Source organism: Neomonachus schauinslandi, chromosome 14 (genome assembly GCF_002201575.2).
Source record: "Neomonachus schauinslandi chromosome 14, ASM220157v2, whole genome shotgun sequence".
Lineage (NCBI taxonomy): Eukaryota > Metazoa > Chordata > Mammalia > Carnivora > Phocidae > Neomonachus > Neomonachus schauinslandi.
The window spans coordinates 75,078,677-75,105,485 of NC_058416.1; the positions used below are offsets into that span (position 1 = coordinate 75,078,677).

General features: G+C 48.5%; 1 protein-coding gene across 1 annotated transcript in view; it reads left to right on the forward strand.

Moving 5' to 3' along the window:
* The window catches only part of ACACB (acetyl-CoA carboxylase beta), a 135,396-nt gene that overhangs the window by 53,996 nt on the left and 54,591 nt on the right, over positions 1-26,809 (forward strand). Inside the window, exons 4-20 of the mRNA XM_021703590.1 lie at positions 289-427; positions 2,814-2,923; positions 3,137-3,218; positions 4,484-4,582; positions 6,059-6,168; positions 6,274-6,384; positions 8,719-8,928; positions 9,171-9,341; positions 12,410-12,571; positions 13,902-14,065; positions 16,368-16,518; positions 16,630-16,733; positions 17,720-17,801; positions 20,294-20,439; positions 21,692-21,842; positions 23,122-23,256; positions 25,865-26,011. Of these exons, the coding sequence (XP_021559265.1) occupies positions 289-427; positions 2,814-2,923; positions 3,137-3,218; positions 4,484-4,582; positions 6,059-6,168; positions 6,274-6,384; positions 8,719-8,928; positions 9,171-9,341; positions 12,410-12,571; positions 13,902-14,065; positions 16,368-16,518; positions 16,630-16,733; positions 17,720-17,801; positions 20,294-20,439; positions 21,692-21,842; positions 23,122-23,256; positions 25,865-26,011 (2,274 nt within the window). The remainder of the gene's footprint in view (positions 1-288; positions 428-2,813; positions 2,924-3,136; positions 3,219-4,483; positions 4,583-6,058; positions 6,169-6,273; positions 6,385-8,718; positions 8,929-9,170; positions 9,342-12,409; positions 12,572-13,901; positions 14,066-16,367; positions 16,519-16,629; positions 16,734-17,719; positions 17,802-20,293; positions 20,440-21,691; positions 21,843-23,121; positions 23,257-25,864; positions 26,012-26,809) is intronic.

Below are 26,809 nucleotides of genomic sequence, written 5' to 3' on the forward strand. Positions count from 1 at the left end.
CCATCCATCTACCCACCCATCCATCTACCCACCCATCCATCTACCCATCCACCCATCCACCCACCCATCTGTCCAGCCATCCATCCACCCATCCACTCACCCATTTGATCATCATCTATTCATGCAGCCAGCAGGTTTTGAGCACCTCTCTGCCAGGCTGTGTGCTGTAAAAATGCAAAGAGGTACCTGAGGAGGCTCTGCAGCTGGGACATGGACCCCAGGGTAGCATGCAGCTCCCAGCACAGGTAGGCGTGCAGCTCTGGCCCCTTCCTCATTTTCCTTGTCCAGGTGCTCATCGCCAACAATGGCATCGCTGCCGTGAAGTGCATGCGCTCCATCCGCAGGTGGGCCTACGAGATGTTCCGCAACGAGCGGGCCATCCGGTTTGTAGTCATGGTGACCCCAGAGGACCTGAAGGCCAATGCAGGTACCTGGGCCTTGACTCCTTCCCCTCCTGCCACCCCCTGTCCTTACCTGCCCTCACCTCTTCCATTATACCCAGGCAAGTCCACCCTGGACCCCAGAGTCCCAGGGTACCCCTCCTGAGCCCGCATTTATTTGCCTTTCCTTCTCTGTTTAATTAAAAATGCAAGTGGTTACTATACAAAGTGGAAATCCTATCTCTGAGAAATGTCCATGTTACAACAGATTGGCCTCTCCTCGTCCAGGTGTTTCCCCCGCAGATGTCTGTATTGTACTTCAATCATGCATTCTTTTGTTCATTTGTTTTCTATGTCTATTCACATAGATCATTCTATAAATAACTGTTGGACGATTTGCTTTTTTCCCCTGAACAATCGTATCCCCTTACAGACCTTTATCCACACAGTAGCCAAAGTGATTTCTTAAAAACACAGCTCAGATCCCATCAGCAGCTCTTTAAATGCTTAAGAGGCTGCCGTGCTGTCCCTGGGCTCAGCCCTGCACAGATGCAGCCTCCTTCTAACTCAGAGGACAGATTCGATTGTCAACCGTATTTTATAGATGAGGCAGTTGAGGCACAGGGACAGAAATCATTCACCCAGGGTCATACAGCCAGTATGTGGCTCAGGCAGGATTGGAACCCAAAGCCTTATTGTGCAGGGGCTCCCCTCACGCTCAGACCAAAATTCCAGGTCCTTACTCAGGCCAGTTAAGGTGCCACATGACGTGGCTCTGCCAGCCTCTTGGCCCCATCCAGTGCCCCTGCCCTCCAACCCTGCATCCCAGCCACGCTGGCCTTGTCGCTTCCTGGGCGAGCTGAGCTCTTTCCTGTCCCAGAACCTTGGAACATGCTGGATCTTCTGCTGACAGTGCTTTTCCCTGAAGCTCCTGGCACAGCAAGCCTCCACCCCTCCCTGCCCCAACCTACTGGTCGCGTCCTCCCATGTGGCTTTCCCAGAGGGCCCTGGCGCTGCCCCCAGCTTGGTGTTACTGTGTCTATTTTCTTGTTTATCTTCTCTGACAGTAGAGAAAAACTCAGGGACAAGATGGAGCTTGTCTGACTTCTCACTCTGTCGCCTCTGGGACCTCCCCTGCGGCCGACACTCTTGTGTTCCATAAACATCGGAGGCGGGCAGCCTGGAAGGAAATGCCACTCTTGGTTCTCTTTCAGGATCTGCACATAAAGTTCCACACTGTTCCTTCTCAGGATCCCAGAGAATTCCATAGTACAGAGAGACTAGCCTTGCCTCTGGCTCGAGTCTAGCATTTCACACTTCAAAACACTGCCCGGTGGACATCCTCTTAACATCACTCTTCGGCTTCTTTGATGATTAGGGTTTTTTAGGACGTATTTATTCCTAGAAGTGGAATTTCTGGCCTAAAGGGCGTGAGTATTTTAAGATCAAAACATTGTATTGTATTCAGCCTTAAAAAGGAAGGAAATCCTATCACATGGTACAGCGTGGAAGGACCTGGAAGACACTATTCTAAGTGCAAGAAACCAGTCATAAAAAGACAAATACTCTAGGATTCCTCATAGATGAAGTCCCCAGAGTCGTGAAATTTATAGACACAGAAAGATGATGGTGGCCGGGGGCTGCAGGAGGGGATAAGGGGAGGTGTTGTCTCACGGGTAGAGTTTCAGATTTGTCAGAAGACAAAAGTTCTAGAGATCTGGTTCACAATAGTGTGAATGTACTAAATGCTATTGAACTGTACCCTGGAAAAATGAGTTAGATGGTAAATTTTATGTTACCTGTTTTTCACCATGATTAAAAACATTGTAGGGGTGCCTGGGTGGCTCAGTCGTTAGGCGTCTGCCTTCGGCTCAGGTCATGATCCCAGGGTCCTGGGATCGAGCCCCGCATCTGGCTCCCCGCTCAGTGGGAAGCCTGCTTCTCTCTCTCCAGCTCCCCCTGCTTGTGTTCCCTCTCTCACTGTCTTTCTCTGTCAAATAAATAAAATCTTAAAAAAAAAACCAAAAAACAAAGATCATTGTATTGTTTAATGGCAAAACGATATTAAGATAAACTGGAAATAGGGATTAATTGAACACCCCTCCTCTCATCCCAACCATTCTGATAGCTTCCTTCCTTCTTTCTTTGTTCCCTTCCAGGCCTTGTCCTGATGCCTCTATATTTTCCCACAGTGGACATCACGTTCAGTTGTCTTCACATGATCATCCACACCTTTCCCTTGTGGCCACAGAAACTTCTCAGTTTCTGGACATCCTCTTAACATCACTCTTCGGCTTCATCGATGACTAGGGTTTTTTAGGACGTATTTATTCCTAGAAGTGGAATTTCTGGCCTTCCTTTCAGTAGCTGTAGGTAGTCATGCAGTGAACTTCAGCCTCTCAGTTTTTCTTTCTTTTTCTCATCTAATTCCAGAGTATATCAAGATGGCAGATCAGTATGTCCCTGTCCCGGGAGGGCCCAACAACAACAATTATGCCAACGTGGAGCTGGTTGTGGATATTGCCAAGAGAATCCCTGTGCAGGTAAGTCGGATGGGGTGCCCAGTCTGCCTACTGGGGGGATGATGCTCTGAGCTGTGGAGCAACTCACTCCTGCAGTTCGGAAGGGTCAGAGGCTGCAGGTCCTGCAAGACTCTGAAATCCAGGGCTGATGCGACGCCGCGAAGAGCTTTCGGTGTGTGACAGGAGGGGGATTCTCGAAGGAAGATCCTCATTCCCACCTCTCTCTGTTTACAGGCGGTGTGGGCTGGCTGGGGCCATGCTTCCGAAAACCCCAAACTGCCGGAGCTCCTGTGCAAGCACGAGATTGCTTTCTTAGGTAGAGTGAGTGTCCGTCTGATACGGGGGAATTGGGGCATTGACGGGACACTCTGCCAGGTCATGTTCTCTTTCCAGTGTAGCCCTGCAAGGTGGGGGTCAGTTTGATAGCCCCACCTCTCACCCTTTCATGGTCAGGAGCAAGCCAGTCCGGGGTGGGAGGGGCGGTTGGCCAGCCCAGGGACATAGGAACTGTTGCCATGGGTCCCACGGGAGAAGGATGCTGGGACAAGCAGAACCCTCTGCTTGTGCTCCTGCTGGCACCGAGATACCAGCCATGTTCAGATTTCTGACTGGGTTTGGAGGTCACATTTCTGATAAGCCCATGCCTTTCTTGGGCTATTCTCCAGGTTTTGGAATGCCCTAGCATTTTGGGACCAGAGTCCCTCAGCTCTATGACTTACAAGGTAAAAATGATACTTACTGTCTATGGGGTCTGTCTGTTTTAGGGTTTGCATTTGTAAACTTTGTGTGTGCTCTCATGCTGTCTGACATCTTTGCATGATTTAGGGGAATCATTTACCATCCACAATAAATCCCTGTTGCTGTTCCTTCGTGCTGGGCCTCCAACACACACCGTATTTGAAGCAACTCAGTACAGATCAACACCTGATATCCCAAGGGTCTGCCTAGTAACTTGTGCTTGCTTATATTTTCTCTGTCCATAGTCTTTGACTGGCTATACACGAGACCCTCATTATCCCTTAGCTCCTCTGGAGCTTGGTGATCCAGCCTGCAAGCCATCAAACTACAGCCCACAGGCCAAGTCCAGCCCGCTGCCTGCTTCTGTAAATGAAGTTTTACTGAAACACAGCGCAGCTCATTCATTTATGTATCGCCTATGGCTGCTTTGGCCCAACACTGGCAAAGCTGAATATTTGTGACAGAGACAAGCAGACCCACAGAGCTGAAAATATTTCCTATCTGGCTCGTTATAGGAGAAGTTTGCTAACCTTTTTGAGGTGCTAGCTTGCCACCTTTGGTCTAGCTTGTTGCCTTCTTCCTGAAAAGCGAATTTTGTGTATGCCCCATAGCTTAGGTTATAACTCAGACCAGGTCTACAATCCACATGTACTAAGAACAGCAGACTTCAACCACATCTGATGAAGTAGCAGACTAACAGATTTTTCCCTTCCCCGACTTGATGTTAAATTCCTCAAGAGCTAGGATCTGAGTACTTTTCTTTGTGCATTTGGCAGGCACTTGGCTGCGAGGGGCTTGTGACTAACTTGATTCTACCTTCCCCCTTTGTCCCTGATTCCTCAGGCCCTCCCAGTGAGGCCATGTGGGCCTTGGGAGATAAGATCGCCTCCACCATTGTGGCCCAGACGCTGCAGATCCCAACACTGCCCTGGAGTGGAAGCGGTAAGTGGCCTGAGCTTCACTTTGGGGGATCTCTTCCACCAATATGAGCAGAGGGGGTGACAGGAGTATGCTTTTTTTATTCTTTCATTTAAAATTTTTAAAAATTATTAAAGCAGTGGTACAGTTTCATTGTAGACAGCTTAGAAAATATAGGATTACCAAACAAAAAAAAAGAAGAAGAAGAAAAGAAAAGAAATAGAAATCATCCATAATCCTATGACCTGGTGTTGAATATTTGTTATATTCTAGGTGCCTACCTTTCCAGCGTTTTTTTTTTCTAGGCACATCCTTTAAAAAGCCAGAGATCTTATATTTACTGTAGTTTGTGACTTATTTTTTCTCACTGACCCTTCTATGTCAATAAATACACTTTATGACATTTAAAATGTCTGCATAGGATTTTATCATATAGATGTACCATAATTTACTTAACTAGTCCTCTATGGTTAGATATTTAGGTTGTTTCCAGGTTGTTTTGCTCTAATTTTAAAAAATACTGAAAGTAGGGGCACCTGGGTGGCTCAGTCGATTAAGTGTCCAACTTCTGGCTTAGGTCATAATCTCAGCGTCCTAGGATTGAGCCCCTCCTTGGGCTCTGTGCTCAGCGGGGAGTCTGCTTCTCCATCTCCCTTTGCCCCTCTCCCCCACTCTTGCTCTTTCTCTGGCTCTCTCTCACATAAATAAATAAAATCTTTTAAAAAAAATACTAAAAGTAATGGAGTCTTGATAGTCTACTAGCTAAATCTCTATGTACTTTTTAATCATTTCCTTAGGATAAATTCTGACAAGTAGAATTTCTAGGATAAATTAAAAATGAACAGGAAAAAGTCTCAGGAGTTTCCTCTCCAATTTAATTTTTTTTGTCCAAAGATGGAATTTTAAATTCGGAATGGGAAGTTTGTTTTTAATCTTCACAGCATTTTAGAAAACAGTGATTTACATATAAATGACTTCAGTGGGTAGAGTTGGAATTTTTTTGAGTTCAGGTTAATATGGTTGTTCGTGATAGGCTCAGTCTGAATTTCTTTCTTTCTTTCTTTTTTTTTTTAAAGATTTTATTTATTTCTTTCACAGAGAGAGATAGCATATTTATTTCACAGAGAGAGATAGCAAGAGCAGGAACACAAGCAGGGGGAGTGGGAGAGGGAGAAGCAGGCTTCCCGCTGAGCAGGGAGCCTGATGGAGGGCTCAATCCCAGGACCCTGGGATCGTGACCTGAGCCGAAGGCAGACGCTTAACGACTGAGCCACCCAGGCGCCCCTCAGTCTGAATTTCTTAAGCTTGATTTCCCATTCAAGGTTGAGTCAGCCCTTAAGAAAATTAAAAGCCATTGTGGGAAGCTGAAGGACCATGTCTGTATACTATTGGTCTAGCACCCAGGTCTAGAGAGGCTTTGGTGAGGAAAGGCCCTGTGGTTTCTGTGTTGTGTTTCTCTGCCATCCTTGGGAGGATTCAGCTTTTTTTGTGACTCTCTAGGTCTGATGGTGGAATGGACAGAAGATGATCTGCAGCAGGGGAAAAGAATCACTGTCCCAGAAGATGTTTACAACCAGGGTTGTGTGAAAGATATAGATGAGGGCTTAGAGGTAAACGCAGGACTTGGGAGGCCACGGTGCTGGAACCTTCTCATTGTCCTTTTAGCTTGGAAACTGTCTACCTTCTAAAGAGGTCTGTTTGTCCTTCACCCCCAGGTGGCAGAAAAAATTGGTTTTCCCTTGATGATCAAAGCATCGGAAGGTGGTGGAGGGAAAGGAATCCGGAAGGCAGAGAGTGCCGAGGACTTCCCAATCCTTTTCAGACAAGTGAGCTCTTCTTGCTGAGCATTTTTCCATGTATCTGTGGGAATTGCGTGTATTTAGCTGTTGGCCACCAGATTATGTTCATTAACATTACTGTGTCAGAAGTCAACAGGACATTCATGGGAGCTGGAATATTGCTGTGCTGTGTCCCGAAGCACATGTGTACGTTTTCACACACAGAAGTCCCTGGTTTGGGTTGATCCATATACCATGTCCTTAGATGTTCAATCCTGTGAATCCACGTGACTTTAAATGATTTCAGAGATACAGGACCGGAGTATCTATCTGCTTGTGACTGTATTCACGTCTATTGGAAGATGGGACATTTTGTAAATTTTAATAGTCTTGGTATTTTTAACCTTTCTAGATGATTGGCTTTTAGTTGTAGGAATGAACCATGTATTTACTTATTTGTAGCTGGGTTTTCACTTTATGCCTGTTATAGTTGCCCATTGGCAATGTTTAAAAAAGGGTAGGCTAACGATCTTCCCATTCTTAATGCAACTATTTTAGAATTTCTAGGGTTTCTTCTAGACCTTGTTCACGTTCATGTTTTAAAGAGTTGTATTCGTTCTACATAGTGTTTTGTTCTACATTTAAAAAAATTCTAAATTGTAGATCACGGACATGTTTTCCATGTTGTTCCAATCTTTACAATTATTTTGATGATTGCCTAATATTCCTGGTGTGTCTGTAGTTTTCCTTATCAAGCCTTTCCTTTTTTGTGAAATGTGGGGCTTATTTCCATTTCTGTTGTTATGACTATACTATAATACAATATATTTCATAATAAGATATAACATCTATAATATATATTATAGAACATGGAACATAAATAATACTTAGCTTTTTTTCTTCTTCTTCTGAATTATTTTCTTGGGTAAAGACCACATGCCAAGGACTTAGTTAAATAGCATGCACATGCACTTACAAAAACATGTCAATAAATTGCTTTCTAAAAAGGTTTACCAATTAAACCGTTCTGGTCAATATATGAGTGTTCTATAAAGTAGTGGTTTCACTATCACGTGTCTCCACTGGGGTGGATAGGTTTTTGGGGTACTTCGCAGGGGAAGAAGTTCTGTTTACTTGAAAGTTGCATAAGTAGTATGGAGTCCCCATCTATCCTTGGTTTCCCATTGTTAATATCTTCCATTAGCTCTGCCATGTTTGTCACAACTAACAGATGAACAGGGATACGTTTCTATTAAGTCAGCTCCAGACTTGACTCAGATCTCACCACTAATCTCTTCTTTCTGTGTCAGGATCCAGTCCTGGATCCTCCATTACATTTAGGGGTTGTGTAAGTTTAAAAGCTTTTTTTTTTTTTCCCCTTTCTTTAAAATTACTTTTTAGGGCAGTTTTCAATTCACAGCAAAATGGAGTGGAAAGTATAGCGGTCCCATATACCCACTGCCCCCACACACGCACGAGCATGTTTCTTTTGATTACGTGGGTGCAATATTAAAATGTTCTTATGAGAACATTCAAACACTTTAGGGATATGTTAAGCATAAAAAAGGAAAATTCTCTTTTTACCACCACCTCTGAACTTCTTCCCCTTCCCAGATGGAACCAGTTTTTTTAAGAATTTTTAAAAAGATTTTTAAAAAATGTTAAAGTAATCTCTATACCCAACGTGGGGCTTGAACTTACAACCTTGAGATCGAGAGTCACATGTTCTACTGACTGAGCCAACCAGGCACCTCTGTGTATACTTTTATATAGGTGTTCATAACAGCTCTTTTATTTTTCATATTAAGCGGGGCCATCCCATATATTACTGCAGCTTGCTTTTTAAAAAAAAAATTATTAGAAATCATTCCATGTGAACACTTTTTTTTTTATATCATTAAGAATTTCTGGACAATTGCCTTTTAGTCATCAAAAGAATGACGTAAGTCTGTCTGTAGGTTCCACCGTGCACAACTGGCCAAGAGAGTACTATTTAAGAAGGAGGAAAAGAAAGCTGCTGGGTGGCACGTTTTCGTCCTATTTTTATTCAAAAAGCATTCTGTGTGTTTTGTGTGTTCCTGAAGGTGCAGCAGAAAACCAGTGTGCAGTTAACTCTTAACCACATTGAACTCTTACGCAGTATGTGCCCAAATCCTAACAGCACATTATCTTTAGAAAAATGGGATTGTGGGGAAATTCCGCCTTCTACGTGATGTATTTTGACAGTGTTGGACTTAAAACGTCAAGGAGAAAGGCATGTCCTCACGAGAGAGGTAAAACAAAGCTAAACGATCAGCAGGATCGTGGACATATCTTCAGAGGACTTCTCGCTCCGGCCCTGGTCCCCCAGGGTAAATCGAGCCACTCTGCTGTTCCCCCCAGGTGCAGAGTGAGATCCCTAGCTCCCCCATCTTCCTCATGAAGCTGGCTGAGCACGCCCGACACCTGGAGGTGCAGATCCTCGCCGACCAGTATGGGAACGCCGTGTCCCTGTTCGGGCGTGACTGCTCCATCCAGCGGCGGCATCAGAAGATCATCGAGGAGGCGCCGGCCACCATCGCCATACCGGCTGTGTTCGAGTTCATGGAGCAGGTGGGCTCTGCAGAGCCGGAGAGCCGGCTCCGCCCAGCCAGCAAGAGCGCCCTACCGTCCCCATTGCCAGTGTGGGGTGGGTGTCCACGAAGACACCTGGGGCCCATCGTAGGGAGTGCGATCTCTGAGGTCCCAAAGGATGCCCAGCAGATCTTCAGCGTTTGGTGGGGGACCTACTCAGCCCCCCATGAAGATGATCCAAGAAAACCACTGGAGACCCTTCAGGCTCTGTGTCTTTGCAGTGTGCCGTCCACCTGGCCAAGACTGTGGGCTACGTGAGCGCGGGGACGGTGGAATATCTCTACAGCCAGGATGGCAGCTTCCACTTCTTGGAGCTGAATCCCCGCCTGCAGGTGGAGCACCCCTGCACAGAGATGATCGCCGATGTCAACCTGCCGGCCGCCCAGCTACAGGCAAGGACCTGGGCGCAGAGCCCTGGGGTTTCTTCTAGCCGGGCCGGGGTCCCCGTCCTGCTCATAGTAGACCGTCCTGCTCCTCTCTTGGAGGGCTGTCCCTGGGGAAGTGAGTGTGTTGTGTGAGTAGCATCGAGAACCATGCAGGCGGAGAACCTTCTGTGGAGTGGTTCACCACCTTTGGCTGTGTGGCCCTTTGAGAAATGGGCAAAACCTGTTGAATTTCTCCCTGGGGAAAAAAAATATGCTTTGTACAGTTCCAGGGCATTCGTGGACCCCCTCTTCTCCATTCACATTGAACACATTGAGAAGTATTTCTCAAACTTTTTTTTTAACTGTCCCCATAAGGAACCTTTTTAGACACTTCCCCCCCTAATTTCTCCCCTTATAAAATTTTATTTATTTTTTATTTATTTTAAAGATTTTGTTTATTTATTTGATAGAGAGCAGGAGAAAGAGTGAGAGAAAGCACAAGCAGGGGGAACAGCAGAGGGAGAGGGAGAAGCAGGCTCCCCACCGAGCAGGGAGCCCAACGCAGGGCTCGATCCCAGGACCCCGGGATCATGACCCAAGCCGAAGGCAGATGCCCAACTGACTGAGCCACCCAGGCGCTCCCAGCCCCTTATAAAATTTTAATATACAGATATATTGTATGTTTTTACTGTAGATATATCTGTGACTGATACATACAGAGTAAGATCGTTTCATCCCCAAGAGCAAATATTTGCCGCCTTGCGGGGTAGTATCGCCCTCATTGAGAACTCATGACCCAGAGTTAGGAACTCCTGCACGAATGGGAACTCAAATGTTTAAAATGTATGAATGTATGTCTCCCTCCTTCCTTTCCTGCCTGCCTTCCTCCCTCCGTCAGCATTTTTATCGTTTTCTATTTTGTCTTTTTTTTTTTTTTTTTTTAGTTTGGAAAATTTCAGGAATGTTACAAGGATTGCGCAGCTACCCCCCATCCCCTGTGCCTCAGCCCACTGGTTGTTAACCTCTGCCACATTTGTGTACTTTCTATTCGTGTCTCGGTGTAATTTTTTTTTTTTTTGGCTTAACTTTTTGAGAGATGTTTTGACTTGAACGTTCATGGTGCTTTGCCTCTACTTGAGTAGAAAGACCTCCCAAGAACAACATCATTCTTTTAAGAAAGAAAGAGAGAGAAGGAAAGAAAGAAAGGAAGAAGGAACAAGATCACTCTGGCCCAATACCACAATAGAAAATGATGACAATTGGAAAATAAACCACTGATTCCACTGCACATCTATCTAAAATTAAAAGTATAAAATTAAAAAAAATTTTTTTACATTTCTTATTTTTTTTAAAGATTTTATTCATTTCTTTGAGAGAGGGAGTGCATGAGCAGGGAAGAGGGGCAGTGGGAGAGGGAGAAGCAGACTCCGCACTGAGCAGGGAGCCCGATGTGGGACTTGATCCCAGGACCCCGGGATCACGACCTGAGCCGGAGGCAGATGCTTAACCGACTGAACCACCCAGGCGCCCCTGATCCCATTTTCTTAAAAATATTTTATTTATTTGAGAGAGAGAGAGATAACATGAGCAGTGGGGAGAGGGAGAAGCAGGCTCCTGGCTGAGCAGGTAGCCCAATGTGGGACTTGATCCCAGAACCCTGGGATCATGACTTGAGCCGAAGGCAGACGCTTAACTGACTGAGCCACCCAGGCGCCCCTATGATCCCATTTATAAAAAAAAAGATTTATATGTACACATACACAAAGGCATTAAAAAGGTCAAGAGGTAATGTACCAGTAATTTTCCAGCAGAGAAGTCAGTGAGACTCACTTTATATGCATCTTTATTTTTTAACCAATGAATATAAAACTTAGGTTTCATAGGACTTCTTTGTCATTCTCTTATGATTTTATGGATTTTCATACTTAATGGGAAGCCAGGCTTTGAGGCCTATAGTTTTGGGTTTTTTTGCTTTTAAAGATTTTATTTACTTGACAGAGCTAGACACAGCGAGAGAGGGAGCACAAGCAGGGGGAGTGGGAGAGGGAGAAGCAGGCTTCCCGCGGAGCAGGGAGCCCGATGTGGGGCTCGATCCCAGGACCCTGGGATCATGACCTGAGCCCAAGGCAGGCGCTTAACAACTGAGCCACCCAGTCGTCCCGAGGCCTATAGTTTTAAAAAGTATTTTACATCCCTATAAGCTACGAGCAGCAAGGGAATACCCAGAGCTCCTAACTGCAACAGAAAACAAAACGCAACAGTGGCTTAGACAGCAGTGCAGCTAATGGCTCATTCACCTGCCACAAGACTGAGGCCTAATTTGATACTGATTACTACAAACGGCTACCAATGAAGCCATGTCCATGCAATGAGCCCATCCTAGGTCAGGAGGGTAACCAGAGTTGCTCATATATTTCCCTGGTTCCTTCTTCCCAGGAGAGGTCGTGGATAGGACTGCTTTGATACCTTTTATTTATTTATTTATTTATTTATTTATTTTTTAAAGATTTTTTTTATTTTTATTTATTTATCTGAGAGAGAGAATGGGAGACAGAGAGCATGAGAGGGGGAGGATCAGAGGCAGAAGCAGACTCCCCGCCGAGCAGGGAGCCCGATGCGGGACTCGATCCCGGGACTCCAGGATCACGACCTGAGCCGAAGGCAGTCGCTTAACCAACTGAGCCACCCAGGCGCCCTATTTATTTATTTATTTATTAAAGATTTTATTTATTTATTTGACAGAGAGAGACACAGCGAGAGCAGGAACACAAGCAGGGGGTGTGGGAGAGGGAGAAGCAGGCCTCCCGCAGAGCAGGGAGCCCGAGGCGGGGCTCGATCCCAGGACCCTGGGATCATGACCTGAGCCGCAGGCAGATGCTCAACTGACTGAGCCACCCAGGCGTCCCTTCTGTCTTTCTCTTGCTTTGCTTCTCCCGCCACCATGTGGCACAGTGTCATGTGCTCAGCAGGTGCTCAGGATACCTGAGATCATTCACTGCACCCCTCCTCCAGGGTGTCTAGCAGTGCGCTCCATGTCTGGGGGCCAGGGTGCTCATGGGGACTGACAGTCCGCGGGGTGGATTTCTTCATTTCAGATTGCCATGGGGGTGCCGCTGCCCCGGCTCAAGGATATCCGGCTTCTCTATGGGGAGTCGCCGTGGGGGGTGACGCCCATTTCGTTTGACACTCCTGCCAACCCTCCGCTCGCCCGAGGCCATGTCATCGCGGCCAGAATCACCAGTGAGAACCCCGATGAGGCAAGTTTTGCGGGGCCCCCACGCCTGCCATTCCCAGGCTCCCGGTGTGGGGCAGAGCCTGAACGTTAGCTTTGGATGAGACGCCCAGGCTTCTCCGAGTACAGACAGGGAAACCGTGGCATGGGAAGGCAGTGGTTTATTGACGGGAAGTGTGTGCCAGGCACCGGGGCAGATCCTTCGTGCCTCTCGTTGCTCATGGACAGGACAGCTCGAGAGGTTAGGGTCCTGCTTCGTGCCTCCGACCTGCTGAGGCTGTGACCGAGCCCCATGGTTGGACCCTATGCACCACGTCCATCTTTGGGACAAGCAGCCAGCTTTAGAACCCGGGTCCTTGGTTTTCTGCCGCCCCCCTCCCTGTACTCTTTCCTGGAGTCTGGTCCCTTGTAAGGAGTTCCTTGGTGACTTGTTCTTCTTTGTGCCTCGAGAAACCAGCCAGCTGGTGTCTGTCACATGCTTACTTATGGATGACTGTTACATCATCTCCATAACCTACCACAACCTCATTGTTCAATGATTACATTCAAGAAATTTGGGATAAGAGAGGTTTGTCTCCCCCTCCTCCCCTTTTAATTAAAGAATTGTAAGCTATGGTAGCTCTATCAGCTTGGCATCTTTGGCTGCAAACAATGGACTCTGGTGGTGGACAAGCGAAATGGGAATTTTTTAGGGGGATGATGGCTTGTTTACAGGTGCTGGGGAGGACGAAGGGACTCGGAGTGGAAATAGCCCGGGCACCTGGAATTCTCCATCTCTCAAAATGGATGCCTCTACTACACACGTCCAGAGCCCTAATCCCAGCGAGAGGGTCCGCGTCCACCCCCCCTTACCAAAATTATACTCAGGGGGATGGGCCTTCTGCCCCACCCCCACCCCCCATAAGCAAATTAGGTGTGTGTTCGCATCACATTGCTTTATCTGCTGGCTTTTTCATAATCCCGGAATTCGAAATCCAACCCCTCTTCTCTTTCATTTAAACTTTTTATGACTGACAATGTCAAGTTTATGAAACCAGAATGAACTTTCACTCAGTTCCATCAGTGAACGGCATTCCCCCCTATTGTTTCTGTACCTCCTCCCCCCATCCCAACATGGTTATTTATTTTTATATATATATTTTTTTAAGTAAAAATTACATGCATGCATGGATGTCTTGACATGGGTACACCCTCACCCCTAGTGAGAGAGATCAACGTTCTATTGATCACACGAAGCTTTGGGTTGTGGTGGGGGTTCTTCTTGGGTTTGTCTAGGATTTAATTCTGATGCAAATATATCTGGTGTGATGATTCCCCGCCCCCCCCCAACTTTGCTTTTGCTGTTCTGACTCTAGGGGTTTAAGCCAAGCTCTGGAACGGTTCAGGAACTGAATTTCCGGAGCAACAAGAACGTGTGGGGTTATTTCAGCGTGGCGGCTGCTGGTGGCTTACACGAATTTGCTGATTCCCAGTTCGGGCACTGCTTCTCCTGGGGAGAGAACCGGGAAGAGGCCATTTCGTTAGTATCTCCCTGCTCCCCTCCTTCTTTCCCTCCTTCCTTCCAGAAGCTAAAAGCCTGGGGCTCAGAGGCAGCAGTACATCAGGAGGTAAAGGAGTGAATCACAGAGCAGACCCTGTCTTAAATGCCCTTTGCTGAAGTCCAAGGGCGAAGTCTGTCCTCTTCCTGTATCTGAGATCCATGAAGTCAAGGGAGCTCATGAGCTCACCAAGGTCATTTGGTCCTGAGCTCATTACAGCTCGCACTTGGGGGAGATCCAAAGAATGTTCGAGGGGATTCCACAATTTAAAAGGTGCCAAGTACTAGAGCTTTTTTAGAAAAAAGGTGTGTTGGGGGGGACTTCTTTAAATTTAAACCTTATAAGTAGGTCCTGGAGAAACCCACATTGACAAAGGGGTTCCCAAATCCAAACACACCCCCATCTTCCATTTTTCCTGCCTTGCCCTGAGTGCAAAAAGGTAAAAAGCAACTAACTTTGTAATTAAAAATTCTTGTATTTAAACATTCTCGTGTTTAGAGTGAAAAACCCCAAAGACTTTGTGGACATTTTGTTTAAAAAGCATTATAATCGGGGCGCCTGCCTGGTTCAGTTGGTAGAGCATGCAACTCTTGATCTCGGAATTGTAAGTTCAAGCCCCACATTGGGTGTAGAGCTTACTTTAAAATAAAATCTTTAGGGGTGCCTGGCTGGCTCAGTTGGTTAAGCATCTGGCTTGATTTTGGCTCAGGTCATGATCTCAGGGTCGTGAGATCAAGCCCTGCATGGGGTTCCTTGCTGAGCATGGAGCCTGCTTAGGATTTTCTCTCTTCTGACCCCCTCACTCTCTCTCTTTCTCTGTAAAAAAAAAAAAATTTTAATCTTTTAAAAAAATTTAAAACATAATAAAAAGCATTAAAATCTAGCCACTAGGGCACTTAGTCATGAATTAAATTGAGTTGGGTGATTTTGATGAGTGGGCTTTCTTTCCCAGCTTTATGTAATTAGTTTTAATTATGCTGAGTGAAAACTTGAAAGGGGAGAGAGACCAGCCATTCCAGCCCACTCTGATCTCTGATGGAAATGGCCTGTGGCTTGTCCTATGCTGGGAATGACCAGTATGGACCTTAAAAGAATTCAGAGGGAAAAATTCTGGCTTTTTTTTTTTTTTTTGAGAGAGAGCACAAGTGGGGAGGGGCAGAGGGAGAGGGAGAGAACCTTAAGCAGGCTCCCCACTGAGCACAGAGCCTAACGCGGGGGATCTCACCACCGTGAGATCATGACCTGAGCAGAAATCTTGTCGGCCACTTAACCGACTGAGCCACCCAGGCGCCACTCATAGGGTCTTATAGGGGGATCAGCTGTGCCAGCTTCCCCGGGACTGAGGGTGTCCCAGGATTTGGAATTTCTCACTGCTAAAACTGGGCACATCCTGAGCAAATTGGGACAAGTTGGTCACCCTTGAGCCCAATAGCTTGATGCTTACATGCAGACTCCCGTGCCGCACCTGACTTTCCCGAGACTACTGACGTGCTCATCTGACCTCACTGCATCTTTATTTCCCTGGCCCCGAACTGGGGTTGTTCTTGCCCCTTTGCCGCACCCGCTGAATGCACGCAGGAACGTCATGACAGGTGTAAAAGCTCTCCTCTCCCAGGTAGGGAATGGTTCTAATGCCTCTTTCTATGGTACAAAACACTCTCCCTGTTATTTCCTAGGACATGGGGGCTTCAGCCCTTTGGACTGAAGCCCTCTTTGGGGAGAGGCCACCCCTCTGGGAAATAGGAGGTGGTGACCAACCAAGCACATGCGGACAGGTGACCGCCACACCCTGGGTGGGGTAACTGTTGGCCTTCCGTAGATGCACCTCGTGCATACCCCGCAGAGCAGCTATGTGGACAGCCAGGGGGTGGCACCTGCTCTGGGATACAGGGATTTGAGTAGGTCCAGCTGCAGAGAGGCAGAGCGACCGGCAGTGGTTAATAATAATTACAATCACGGTCATTAATCATGTTCATAGCAGCTGACCTTATTTATCAGTGACTAGGCGCTTTATATGGATTGTCTCATTTTAATCCTCCAGCACCCGTGTGAAGTTAGGGTTATTTCCCCGTTCTCCAGATGAGGAAACTGAGTCCCAGAGCGGTTAAGTCACTTGCCCAAGATTGCCTGACCAGCAAATGCTGGAGCCGAGATTGACAGATGGGCTACTGGACTCAGGCCCCTCTCTCAGCTGTGCTATTCTGGGCTCCCTGAGAACCAGGCAGGAGCTCTGTTGACACGTGTATTAATTTGGAAAACAATCCATGTGCCTTTCCCCTCAAGGAACATGGTGGTGGCTTTGAAGGAACTGTCCATCCGGGGCGACTTCAGGACCACCGTGGAGTATCTCATCAACCTGCTGGAGACCGAGCGCTTCCAGAACAACGACATCGACACAGGCTGGTTGGATCACCTCATCGCCGAGAAAGTGCAGGTGGGGAGCTGCACGCTTCTCCCCTCGGGGTCACGGAGCCCCCTCTCCCCCACCTCCCGCCTCTCTGTGGGCTTGGTCACCACCAACACTGAAGCATGGAGTCTCTCCTAGGCCGAGAAGCCGGATATCATGCTTGGAGTGGTGTGCGGAGCCTTGAACGTGGCCGACGCGATGTTCAGAACATGCATGACGGATTTCTTACACTCGCTGGAAAGGTAGGGTGCAAGGGTAATTTCCCCGCCGCCCCCCCCACCGTGGGATGCGTGTTAGTGGCAAGTGAGGCAGATAACCAGCCAGCAGACAATTAGGGAGTCCCTCCTGTGTGCTTACCTCTGAAATTCTTCGCCTCTGAACCAAGGCTGCCTGGGAGGAGGCCACCGGCGGAGGGGGGGGAGTTCTCCAGGCAGCCGGTAGATAGTAGGCAGACCGGTATGGGCTTATTCATGCTGACATGTGTAAGGTACTCCATAGTGCTTGAGCTCAGAGGGGAGGTGGATTTGAGAAGCAAAGCGGGTGCTAGGTCAGCTCTGCAAATGTTCCTTCTGGACCCTCGCCTGAGTCAGGCGTGGCTGGTGAAGTGGACCAGCCCAGAAGCAGCCAGGTGCTCACTCTTAGGATGGGTCAGCGTTTCTCAGCCCCGGACCCCTTGACATTTTGAGCGGATTGATTTTTTTTATTATGGGGGCTGTCCTGTGCACTGTGGGAAGTTAGCAGGAGGCCCCCTCTCTCCGCCAGGAGTCACCACAATCAAGTATGTTTCCAGACATGGCCAACTGTCCTGGGGTAGAGGCAGGAATCACCCCCAGAGACACTGTGATGGGCAAATGAAGCTACCGAAACAACTTTGAAAAGACAAGAGCCGTTAGCGTGTGGTCATTGTGCTTATGCAGACTAATAGAGTCGCAGTACGTGTGTCGCTTTCCTTCCCATGTGGGGAGTTTTTTCTGAGAACGGGCGTTACGGGATTTTGCTTCCTGGAAAGCCCTTTTGAAATTTCTCACCCTTCAGCAAGTGCTGTTCCCTTAAGTGCTGAGCAACGTCCCGTTCCGTGCCTTTTCATCGGATTTAGCTTTTTAAATACAGCCGGATGTGTCGGTGCTTAGGCGAGGCAAAGAGCTGGGTGATTTGTTTAAATGCAGAGGGTGGCCCTAGCGTTCTCGTTCATTCCCACAGCCGACCGCGAGTCTGTCTTTTCTTTCAGGGGCCAGGTCCTTCCTGCAGCTTCTCTGCTGAACATCGTGGATGTGGAATTAATTTATGGAGGTGTTAAGTACATCCTCAAGGTGAAGGCCCCGGGTTTCTCGGATGTCTCCAGCACTCTGGAGGCTGGTGGGAGTTTTTCTTTCTGGAGTGGACTTGCTCGTGCATGGGTCCCGGGACTCCCCAGGCAGTCCTGTGCCCTTGAAAGCTAAGCACTTTGGGTTTTGGCACATGCAGGCTTGAGCAATACGCACAGCGTACAGCAGAGCATGTATTCATGTCCCGGGGCTCAGGTAGCAAAGTACCATGAGCCGGTGGCTTCAGACAACAGAAGTGTGTTCTCTCAGAGTCTGGAGGCCAGAGTCTAAAATCAAGGTGTCAGCTGGGCCCTGGTCTCTTTGAAGTCTCCAGGAAAGAATCTGTTTCATGCTTTTCTAGCTCCTGGTGGTTGTGGGGCCGTCCTTGGTGTTCCGTGGCTGGTAGACTGTCACTCCAAGCCATGCCTTTGGCTTCATATGCTGCCTTTTCTGTGTGTGTGTGTGTGTGTGCGTGTGCGTGTGTGTGTATCTACATTGTCTTCCTTTTGTGTATCTCTGCTCTGAAGAACACCACTCAGATCGCATTCCTAAATTCCCACCCTACCCCATCTAACTAACTACATTTGCAAAGACACTCTTTCCAAGTAAAGTCACACGCCGAGGTGCCCGGAAGGACATGAATTTGGGGGCATGATAGCCAGTCCAGTACAGAGCGTGAGCAGGACCTTTGCTGAGCCAGCATAGTGTGTGGGTCTGTTTCCAGGGGCCATGAGGCCAGCTCTGTCCTGTGTGTCTGCACCAAAGGTCAACGTATGGCTTTCTGATCTCTCCCTGGCCCACCTTGGGCTTCCCTGGGGGTTTACTCGGCATTGCTGTCCTCTGTCAGAAGTATCCAGTTACCCTTCCTGGGGCATCTGAGGTCATTTCAGCAGAGAATATCAGAGTATCTGAGATGTGTGGGCACAGGATCAGGCCCTGGGTCCAGGTCAGGGTGACCCGTGGGGGCCAAGTATCCCCAAGAAGCGAAGGCCTCCTTCTCAGGAGGGAAAAGATAACAGAACTCGAGTCTGCCTTTGAGGCAGAATTTTTATGTTCTGTTACTTTATTTTTAAGATGACTGAGCACATGTTACACTTCCAGCTTTGGGGATTTTCAGGGTTGGTGTAGTCAAACAAGCATGTTCTCCATGGGAGCCTGCCATAAAACCACTCCTCTTTACCCCTCCATGCTTCCTGGCTGTTTTGGGGGCCTGGTTCCCCCAGCGTGATTTTAAATATGACACATGCTTACTGTATAAAATTTAAAAATTTCAAAAAAGCATAAATCATCAGAAGAACAAACCCATCGTGTGTTGACCCTGGGAGGCAATCCCCATTAACGTTTCAGCACGTGTCTTCTAATTCTTTGTTCCTTACGCACTGATTTTGCAAAGTTGAGATCATGGTGCGAATTCTGTCTTACTGCTTTGATGTTATCATGGCATAAAGTTTTCCCGTGCTATTAACAAGTTTTCTTTTTTTTTTTTTTAAAGATTTTATTTATTTGTCAGAGAGAGACATAGCGAGAGAGGGAACACAAGCAGGGGGAGTGGGAGAGGGAGAAGCAGGCTTCCCGCGGAGCAGGGAGCCTAATGCGGGGCTCGATCCCAGGACTCTGGGATCAGAACCTGAGCCGAAGGCAGACGCTTAACGACTGAGCCACGCAGGCACCCCAACAAGTTTTCTTAATATCAGTTTGATGTCTAGAGCCAACGGTCCAATGGAACTTTCCGTAGGAACAGAAATGTTCTGTATCTGTGCTCTCCAGTATGGCCACCTGTGGCTACCGAGCCCTGAGGAACTGAATTTTATATATGATTTAAGTTAAATTAATTTACACGTAAATAGCCAGAGCCTAGGTCGGGGCTGCTCTGTTTGACAGTGCGGGTCTAGAGTATTCCACTGCAAGGTTGTAGGATAGCTAGTTTGTGTCTCAGTCTTACTGTTACCATGAATAATGTTGCAATAAACATTCCTCGGTTTCTTGCTACCTCTTGTCTCAACATATGTATCTTAGAGGTGGAGGGCTCTTTAGGGTGTTCTGTTTTCTGAGCGAGCGCACCCACAGTGAACCCAAGGCTAGTATGTCAGATCAAAGTGCAGAGGGCCTGGCCACCTGTGCCTCTCTCGAGGCTCCCAAACGTCTCATGTGCCCCTGGGCAGAGCTGGGTCTGGGGAGGGCGGAATCCTGGTCACTGGTGGAGTTTCCAGGGCTGTCTCAGCCACAGTGAGACACTCCCCCCTACCCCCACCTTCCCTGCTGCTCAGGGTGGCCCTGCTTGGGGCTGATGCTTAGAGGCAGGAATGAGAAGGGCATGTGATTGGCAGGAGATGAGCAGGCTGAACTACACCCACAGCTGGTGGCCATTAGCCACCGCCCCCCACTAGCCCTTGCTCCCGGTGGTGATGGTGGGGGGCGGGGGGGAAGATGGTGCTCTGGGGCCCAGGGACAAGCAGGCCTCCTGAATTCAGGCAGGGACACTGAGCCTGTCCCCGCAGGTGGCCCGGCAATCTCTGACCATGTTCATCCTCATCATGAACGACTGTCACATCGAGATCGACGCCCACCGGCTAAGCGACGGGGGGTTGCTACTGTCCTATAATGGTAACAGCTATACCACCTACATGAAAGAAGAGTTTGACAGGTACATGGAGGTGGGGGGAGGGCGCGTGACGTAGAGCCACGCTTTCCCGTGGGGCTCAAAGATAGAGAGCCAGCTATGTGCAGCCCAGGGGTCTTAGATAAAGTACCTTCTCCAGCAAATTCTGGGGCCCGTGGAGAGGTTAATCTCTTGGCTGGACATCCACAAAACTGGCAGACGTTTTGGGGAGGTTCCCAAGAGGCCCGCTCCTAGTAATGTGGGAGGATCCAGAGCCGAATGGGCCGTGACTCCCAGCTCCAGGGCCTGCGAGGCGTGTGACAGCGTGTCAGCTGCTGCTTGTCTGAGCTGCAGTGGCCACAGCCATCTGAGCTCAGGCCTGGAGGAGATGTAGCCATCCAGTTAGGGCGACAGCTACTTGTACCGGGCACAGGGCTAGGTATTGGGATAAGACCACGATCGTGTTGGCGAACATGACACATTCAGCAAGCAGAAGGGGCAGGACCGGTCACTGTGCACCTGGATAAGCGAAATGCAGGATGCCCTGGAAGCACTTAGCATGGAGGCACCATGAGATTCCGCACACACCCCCCCCACCCCCGCCCAGCGAAGACCCTCCCTTTCCAGTGCATCTGACCACACTGAGCTCATACGTACAATGAAGTGTAGACCAGCCGGGCTGAGCGGGCAGCACAGATTTCTTCCCCACCTCCAGCCAAGGAGAGTCAGGCGGGAGTTGGGGGTGGCGGTGGGCTGGGGTGCACCACAGACCCCATGCCTGCAACAGCTCCACTTAGAGAATTGTCTCCCTTCCCGAACCTCGAAGTTTTGGAAGAAGGCAGACTGGATTCATCCCAGCCAGAGCACTGTTTTATTACCTCTTTTTCAGCCATGTTCTGTCTGCCAAGAATATTCAAGATTATGATAGGCTTCCCCCCTCCCCAGCCCCAGGGACATACTCTCCCCAGTTCAGTTATAAGGTGAAGGCTTAAAGTTGGTAAATATTTTTCAGATAATATCGATGGCCTTCTTCATGCCTCTTAGAATTGTATCAGTAAAAGGAACTGGTTTTCAGCGGGAAAAGGTTCATACCCTTTGTTCACCCCATTCATTCCCAGTATCTCTGCGGTAACTGTCAGACGCTGGCATTTGGGCAAGTGGAATCCCGCAGATCACACACAGAGTGGGAGGACACTCTGGGCTGCCTTCAGGAAGGGGAAAACACTGTCGAAAGCCAGACTTGGGCACGCTGGGTTGATGGTCCTCCGTCCACCTGCCCGCCCCTTCTGTCTCCCAGCTACCGTATTACCATCGGCAACAAGACGTGTGTGTTTGAGAAGGAGAACGATCCCACGGTCCTGAGAGCCCCTTCGGCTGGGAAGCTAATGCAGTACATGGTGGAGGACGGGGGCCACGTTGAGGCTGGGAGCAGCTACGCCGACATGGAGGTGAGTACGGGGCCGGCCCTCCACTCCCCTCCCCGAGGGAGGGCCATCCCTCCTGCATTGCACCTGCACCCCTGGACCCAAGCCGGCGGGCCTCCCCTCTCCCCTGGGCCACCATCTGCCGATTCCTCAGAGGGCCACTGTGTGGGATTCAGCCCCAATTCTCTGCAGTATTCAAAGGGAAAACCTCAAAAATGTACATCTCCGTAGGAGCGAGGAAGGGCGGCTTAGGAATAACCATGGCGGTGATTGAAAAAGCTGTAAGCCGACACTTACAAAGCGCTTGGCACGTGCAGGTGCTATTCTAGATATTTTACCTGTTTGATTACCTTCTGTCATCCTCCCAGCAATCACAGGAGATGGGCACAGATAGGATCCCCATTTTACACGTGAAGAAACGGGGCCCAGGCAGGCTAAGGAACTCAAGGTCCCCCAGAGCTGGGGTTCACACCTGGCCTCCATTCCATGCTGCCAGGGTCAATAATAATGATAATTATCGACAATGAAAATACGGCAGCAGTAGGAGCTCACGCTTGCCGGCCTCCCGCCATGCACCGGGCTCCTCCTGAGCAGCCCTTATAAGAGCCCTATGAGGTGAGACTGTCATTCTTCCCCATTTGACAGTAGGGGAAACTGAGGCTCAGAGAGGGGAAGGCACCTGTTGGAGGTCACAGAAGGATGGGTGGCACGCTGGGGTTCCAGCCCAGCTCTGTCTTGGGTGCCCAAGCTGTGAACCACTGAGCAAGAGGAGTGCAGTCCTGACTGTAGCCCACACCGTGGTAACCAAATGCATCACGTCCATGCATGCAGACTCTCAGAGAGGTACGGGGAGCACATTCTTCATTTCACCAAAGGTTCCCCAGAGGGTTTTCTCACTGCCTTTAAAAAAGGAGCCAGCCACAAAATGCACCATGTTTTGGAATGTGTGTGTTAAGCACCCCCACACAGGATGATTTAACAGTATTTCTAAGAGAGAGGCTTTACTTTACAAATACAGATCAGTTTCCATGCCTGTGAAATGGGTACAATAAATAACCTGCCTCCCTTGCTGGCTTTGCAGATGGAAATAATTCATGAACAGCACTGAACCTGGCACACAGCAGGCTTCTGGCAAATGCGAGTTCCCTCCCTCCTTTACACTTGAGCTCTGCCCAGGGAGTCCTTCTATTTAAATGACCAAGCACCTGCTGCTCCAGAGTCCTAGTTCTGGGGGACTCTGGTTGTCACACACACACAAGCCAGTTCTGCTGGGCTCGTCTGATTTCTCCTTCCTGCAAAACAGGTAATGAAGATGATCATGACCCTGAACGTGCAGGAAAGCGGCCGGGTGAAGTACATCAAGCGCCCGGGGGCCATGCTCGAAGCAGGCTGTGTGGTGGCCAGGCTGGAGCTCGATGACCCTTCCAAAGTGCACCCGGTATGTCGCACCCCAGCGCGGCCACCCCGGCTGGCTCAGGAGTGCTCGCAGTTCTTTGTGTTCTGGGAGCGGAGCTGCTGGATGCTCCCGGCTCTTGTCCTGCCTCTGTGAGCCCCCAGCAGCCTGTGTGATGGGTACGGAAGCATGGCCACCTTTGCTCATGCCCCTCACGCCAGCAGCCCACCAGCCCACCCAGAGTAAAACTCAGATTGCATACCGTAATAATATTGAGTTATTAACATATAATTACAAAGAATAGATAATATTGTTACAATGGATGAAGCAGTATTGATACATTATTACTCCCTGACGTCCCTACGTTATGCAGATTTCCTTAGTGGTCACGTTTAAGCGGTAAGATATACAATGTGAAATTCAGCATCAGAACCGTTTGGAAGTGTGCAGTTCAGTGGCAGTAAGTGCATTCACACTGTTGTGCGACCAGCACCACCATCCGTGTCTAGAACTTTCTCAGCTTCCCGAACTGAAACTCTTAACACCCATTAAACACAAACTCCCCGTTCCTCCCTCCCCCAGCCCCTAGCAGTTGCTCTCACTGTCTCTCTGAATCTGGCTTACTCGAGGAAACTCCTATTAGTGGAATTGTACAATACTTGTCTTTTTGTGGCCAGCTTGTTTCACTTAGAGTAACGTCCTCAAGGCTCATCCATGTGCTAGCAGGTGTCCATACTTCATTCCCTTTTAAGGCCGAGTAATATTCCATGGTACGTATAGCATCCATTTTGTTTATCCAGTCATCCATCGATGGACACTTGGGTTGCTTCGGTCTTTTGGCTGTTGTGAATCATGCCGCAGTGAACACGACTGTATGATTTCTTTAGTTTTTAGCCAAATCCAGGAACCCATCCAGGTTAGTGTATTATGTAGAGTTGCCCTGTCTCCTTAGGCTTCTTTTTTGACCACCCTTTAAAAAATGGCACACACACACACACACACACCTGACCTTACACTCCCCATCCTCCTGCCCTGCTATCCTTCTCTCCCTGGTACTGTCATTCGTGATCAGACAGACAACTTTTGTCACTGATTTTCCCATTGGTCCCAATTTTTGGCATCCGCTAGATTGGAAGCACCAAGAGACCAGTGCATTTTGTCTTTCTCGTCCCCTGCTAGATTCCCAGTGCCTAAAACAGGGCAGGCATGTAGTAGGTGCTGCAAAGATATTTTTTGGATGTATATACAGAGGTTCGGGTGCTGTGGGGGCAGCACCCCCTCCTTGGGACCAGCAGAGGGGGTACTAGAGTATCTGTGATATGTATGGCCCTGAAGTCAAGCTCAAGGGGGACTTCCAATTTAGATTCTTACAATTAATTGTTAAGCCTTCCCATGAAACTGGGAGTTCTGAGGTCAAGGACTACTTTCTTCTTCATCACTGTATTCTTGGTGCCTAGCACGGTGCGTGGGTCATATGGGTACTCAGAAAAAAGCAGGTCTTGCTGCTGAATGAATGAGCATTTACACCCTCCTAAGCAAAGCATGCATATGGAGAGGTAGTCATTCATGCCTGTATCGTGTTTTTTTTTCTGTAATAGTTAGTATATATGCCAGGGGAGGAGGGGGGAAAGCTGGTAAGATTATTGAAAAAAGAACCACATTGCCTCTTTTTTCCAGAATATTCTATCAGTTTTCTTCTCATTTTTTCATTATTCTCTGTAGAGGCTTCCCAAAGCCAGAAATAGACTGAACCTTTTCAGATCACCAGAAAGGTGTGTGTGCCTGCATGCGATTCCTTTCAGCAACCATTTTCTGCGCCAGGTTCATGAGGCAGGGCCCGGCCACCAGTCCCTGGGGGTTCACGTTTGCCTATGAGATGCACCCTTGTCATTCAGCTCCGGAAGTGCAATAAGAGGGGGCTGCCCTTGGCCCCCGCTGTGGGTGCCCAGCTGGAGAAGCCAGCACCAGATTGTGGAGAAGGAGACCCTCCAGTTCATCTCGAAGGATGAGACAAGCCCACAGGGCTGGGACAGAGGAAGGGGCAGGGAGCTGAGGGTTCCAGGCCAGCAGAATAGCTCATCCCAAAGCTCCTGGGTCCCAGGGCTGCACGTAGGAAGTGTTCAGTGGACATTTATAGGATGAATGAATAAACAAATGGGCTCCTGGGGTCAGGGTTGCCCCTTGGGGAGCTTTCTTTTTTTTTTGGTTCTCTAAGGCTAAATGTCTATGATATACAAAAAGCTGGGACATTTGCATGAGAATTTCCTTAACTTCCATCCTGCTGGTTGTTTATCTTCAGGATTCAATAAAGATGGAAAATAAATAGGGAAAACAGGGAGATAATTTTGATTAGAAAGCAGAGCAAAACAAAAGAATCTAACTTCCTCCAAAATCACTGGGAGTGTATAACAAGGGACTATGGCATTCTCGGGGGGCGTGGGGGGGGGCGGAATTGGGAAACCCACATCTGGGTGGGGTTTTAGCAATTTTGACTTTCCAGTATGTGTTCTTGTGGGGTTTTTTGTTCTTCTTCCCTCAGGCTTCATCCTGATTATATTGTGGACTGTACTGGTAGATCTGCCTCACCCCTCCGTTTCTCTCGTCTCACTCAGGAGGCAGGTGTCCTTGACCTCTGGTTCTTGTGTCTCCTCAGGCCAAGCCATTCACAGGAGCGCTCCCTTCCCAGCAAACTCTGCCCATCATGGGAGAGAAACTGCACCAGGTTTTCCACAATGTCCTGGAAAACCTGACCAACGTCATGAGTGGCTACTGTCTGCCGGAGCCTATTTTTAGCACAAAGGTAGGTCACGTGCAAAGGATAGGTATGTATTCTACACACGTGTTGCAGGTCTGTGTGAAGAGCCAGGAGGGTTTATTCCATGATATCCGAGGTCTTTACTGAAGTAAGGTATGGGAAAAATGGCTAGCCCTCTGTGGTTTTTACAAAGGACTTATTCTCAGGAACTTCCTCAACTGATTGTAAACATTGGTGTATGTTCTCTTTGATTATAAACTGTTGTAAAAGCTATACTGTTTTTGTGGAGAATGTTCAAGCAGTAAGTTAAAAAAGAAGTCCATGTGGGTCACTTCTTAAGGAGAGAACGAGGAAGTCACTTTGTTCAGAGACCCGCTGTGTTCCTTGTTCATCCCAGGGGCCCCTTGCCTACTTACTCTGTAGAGAAATAAGTTTTCACATCTGCAGACCTCAGTGAGAGATCCATGATGCTAAATTCAGTATCAGAAGCGATACGATTATCTGTCACATCCTTTCTCAGAATAGCAAAACACGTTAGTGGTGATGCTGGTGGTGATGGTGATGATGATGATTGTGTTGATGGTAGTGTTGATGGTGATCCTGGTGGTGTTGATGGTGATGCTGGTGGTGGTGGCGATGTTGGTGATGGTGATGCTGGTGATGGTGATGCTGGTGATGGTGATGCTGGTGGTGGTGATGCTGGTGATGCTGGTGGTGGTGATGGTGATGCTGGTGGTGGTGATGCTGGTGATGCTGGTGGTGATGGTGATGCTGGTGATGGTGATGCTGGTGGTGGTGATGCTGGTGATGGTGATGCTGGTGGTGATGCTGGTGATGCTGGTG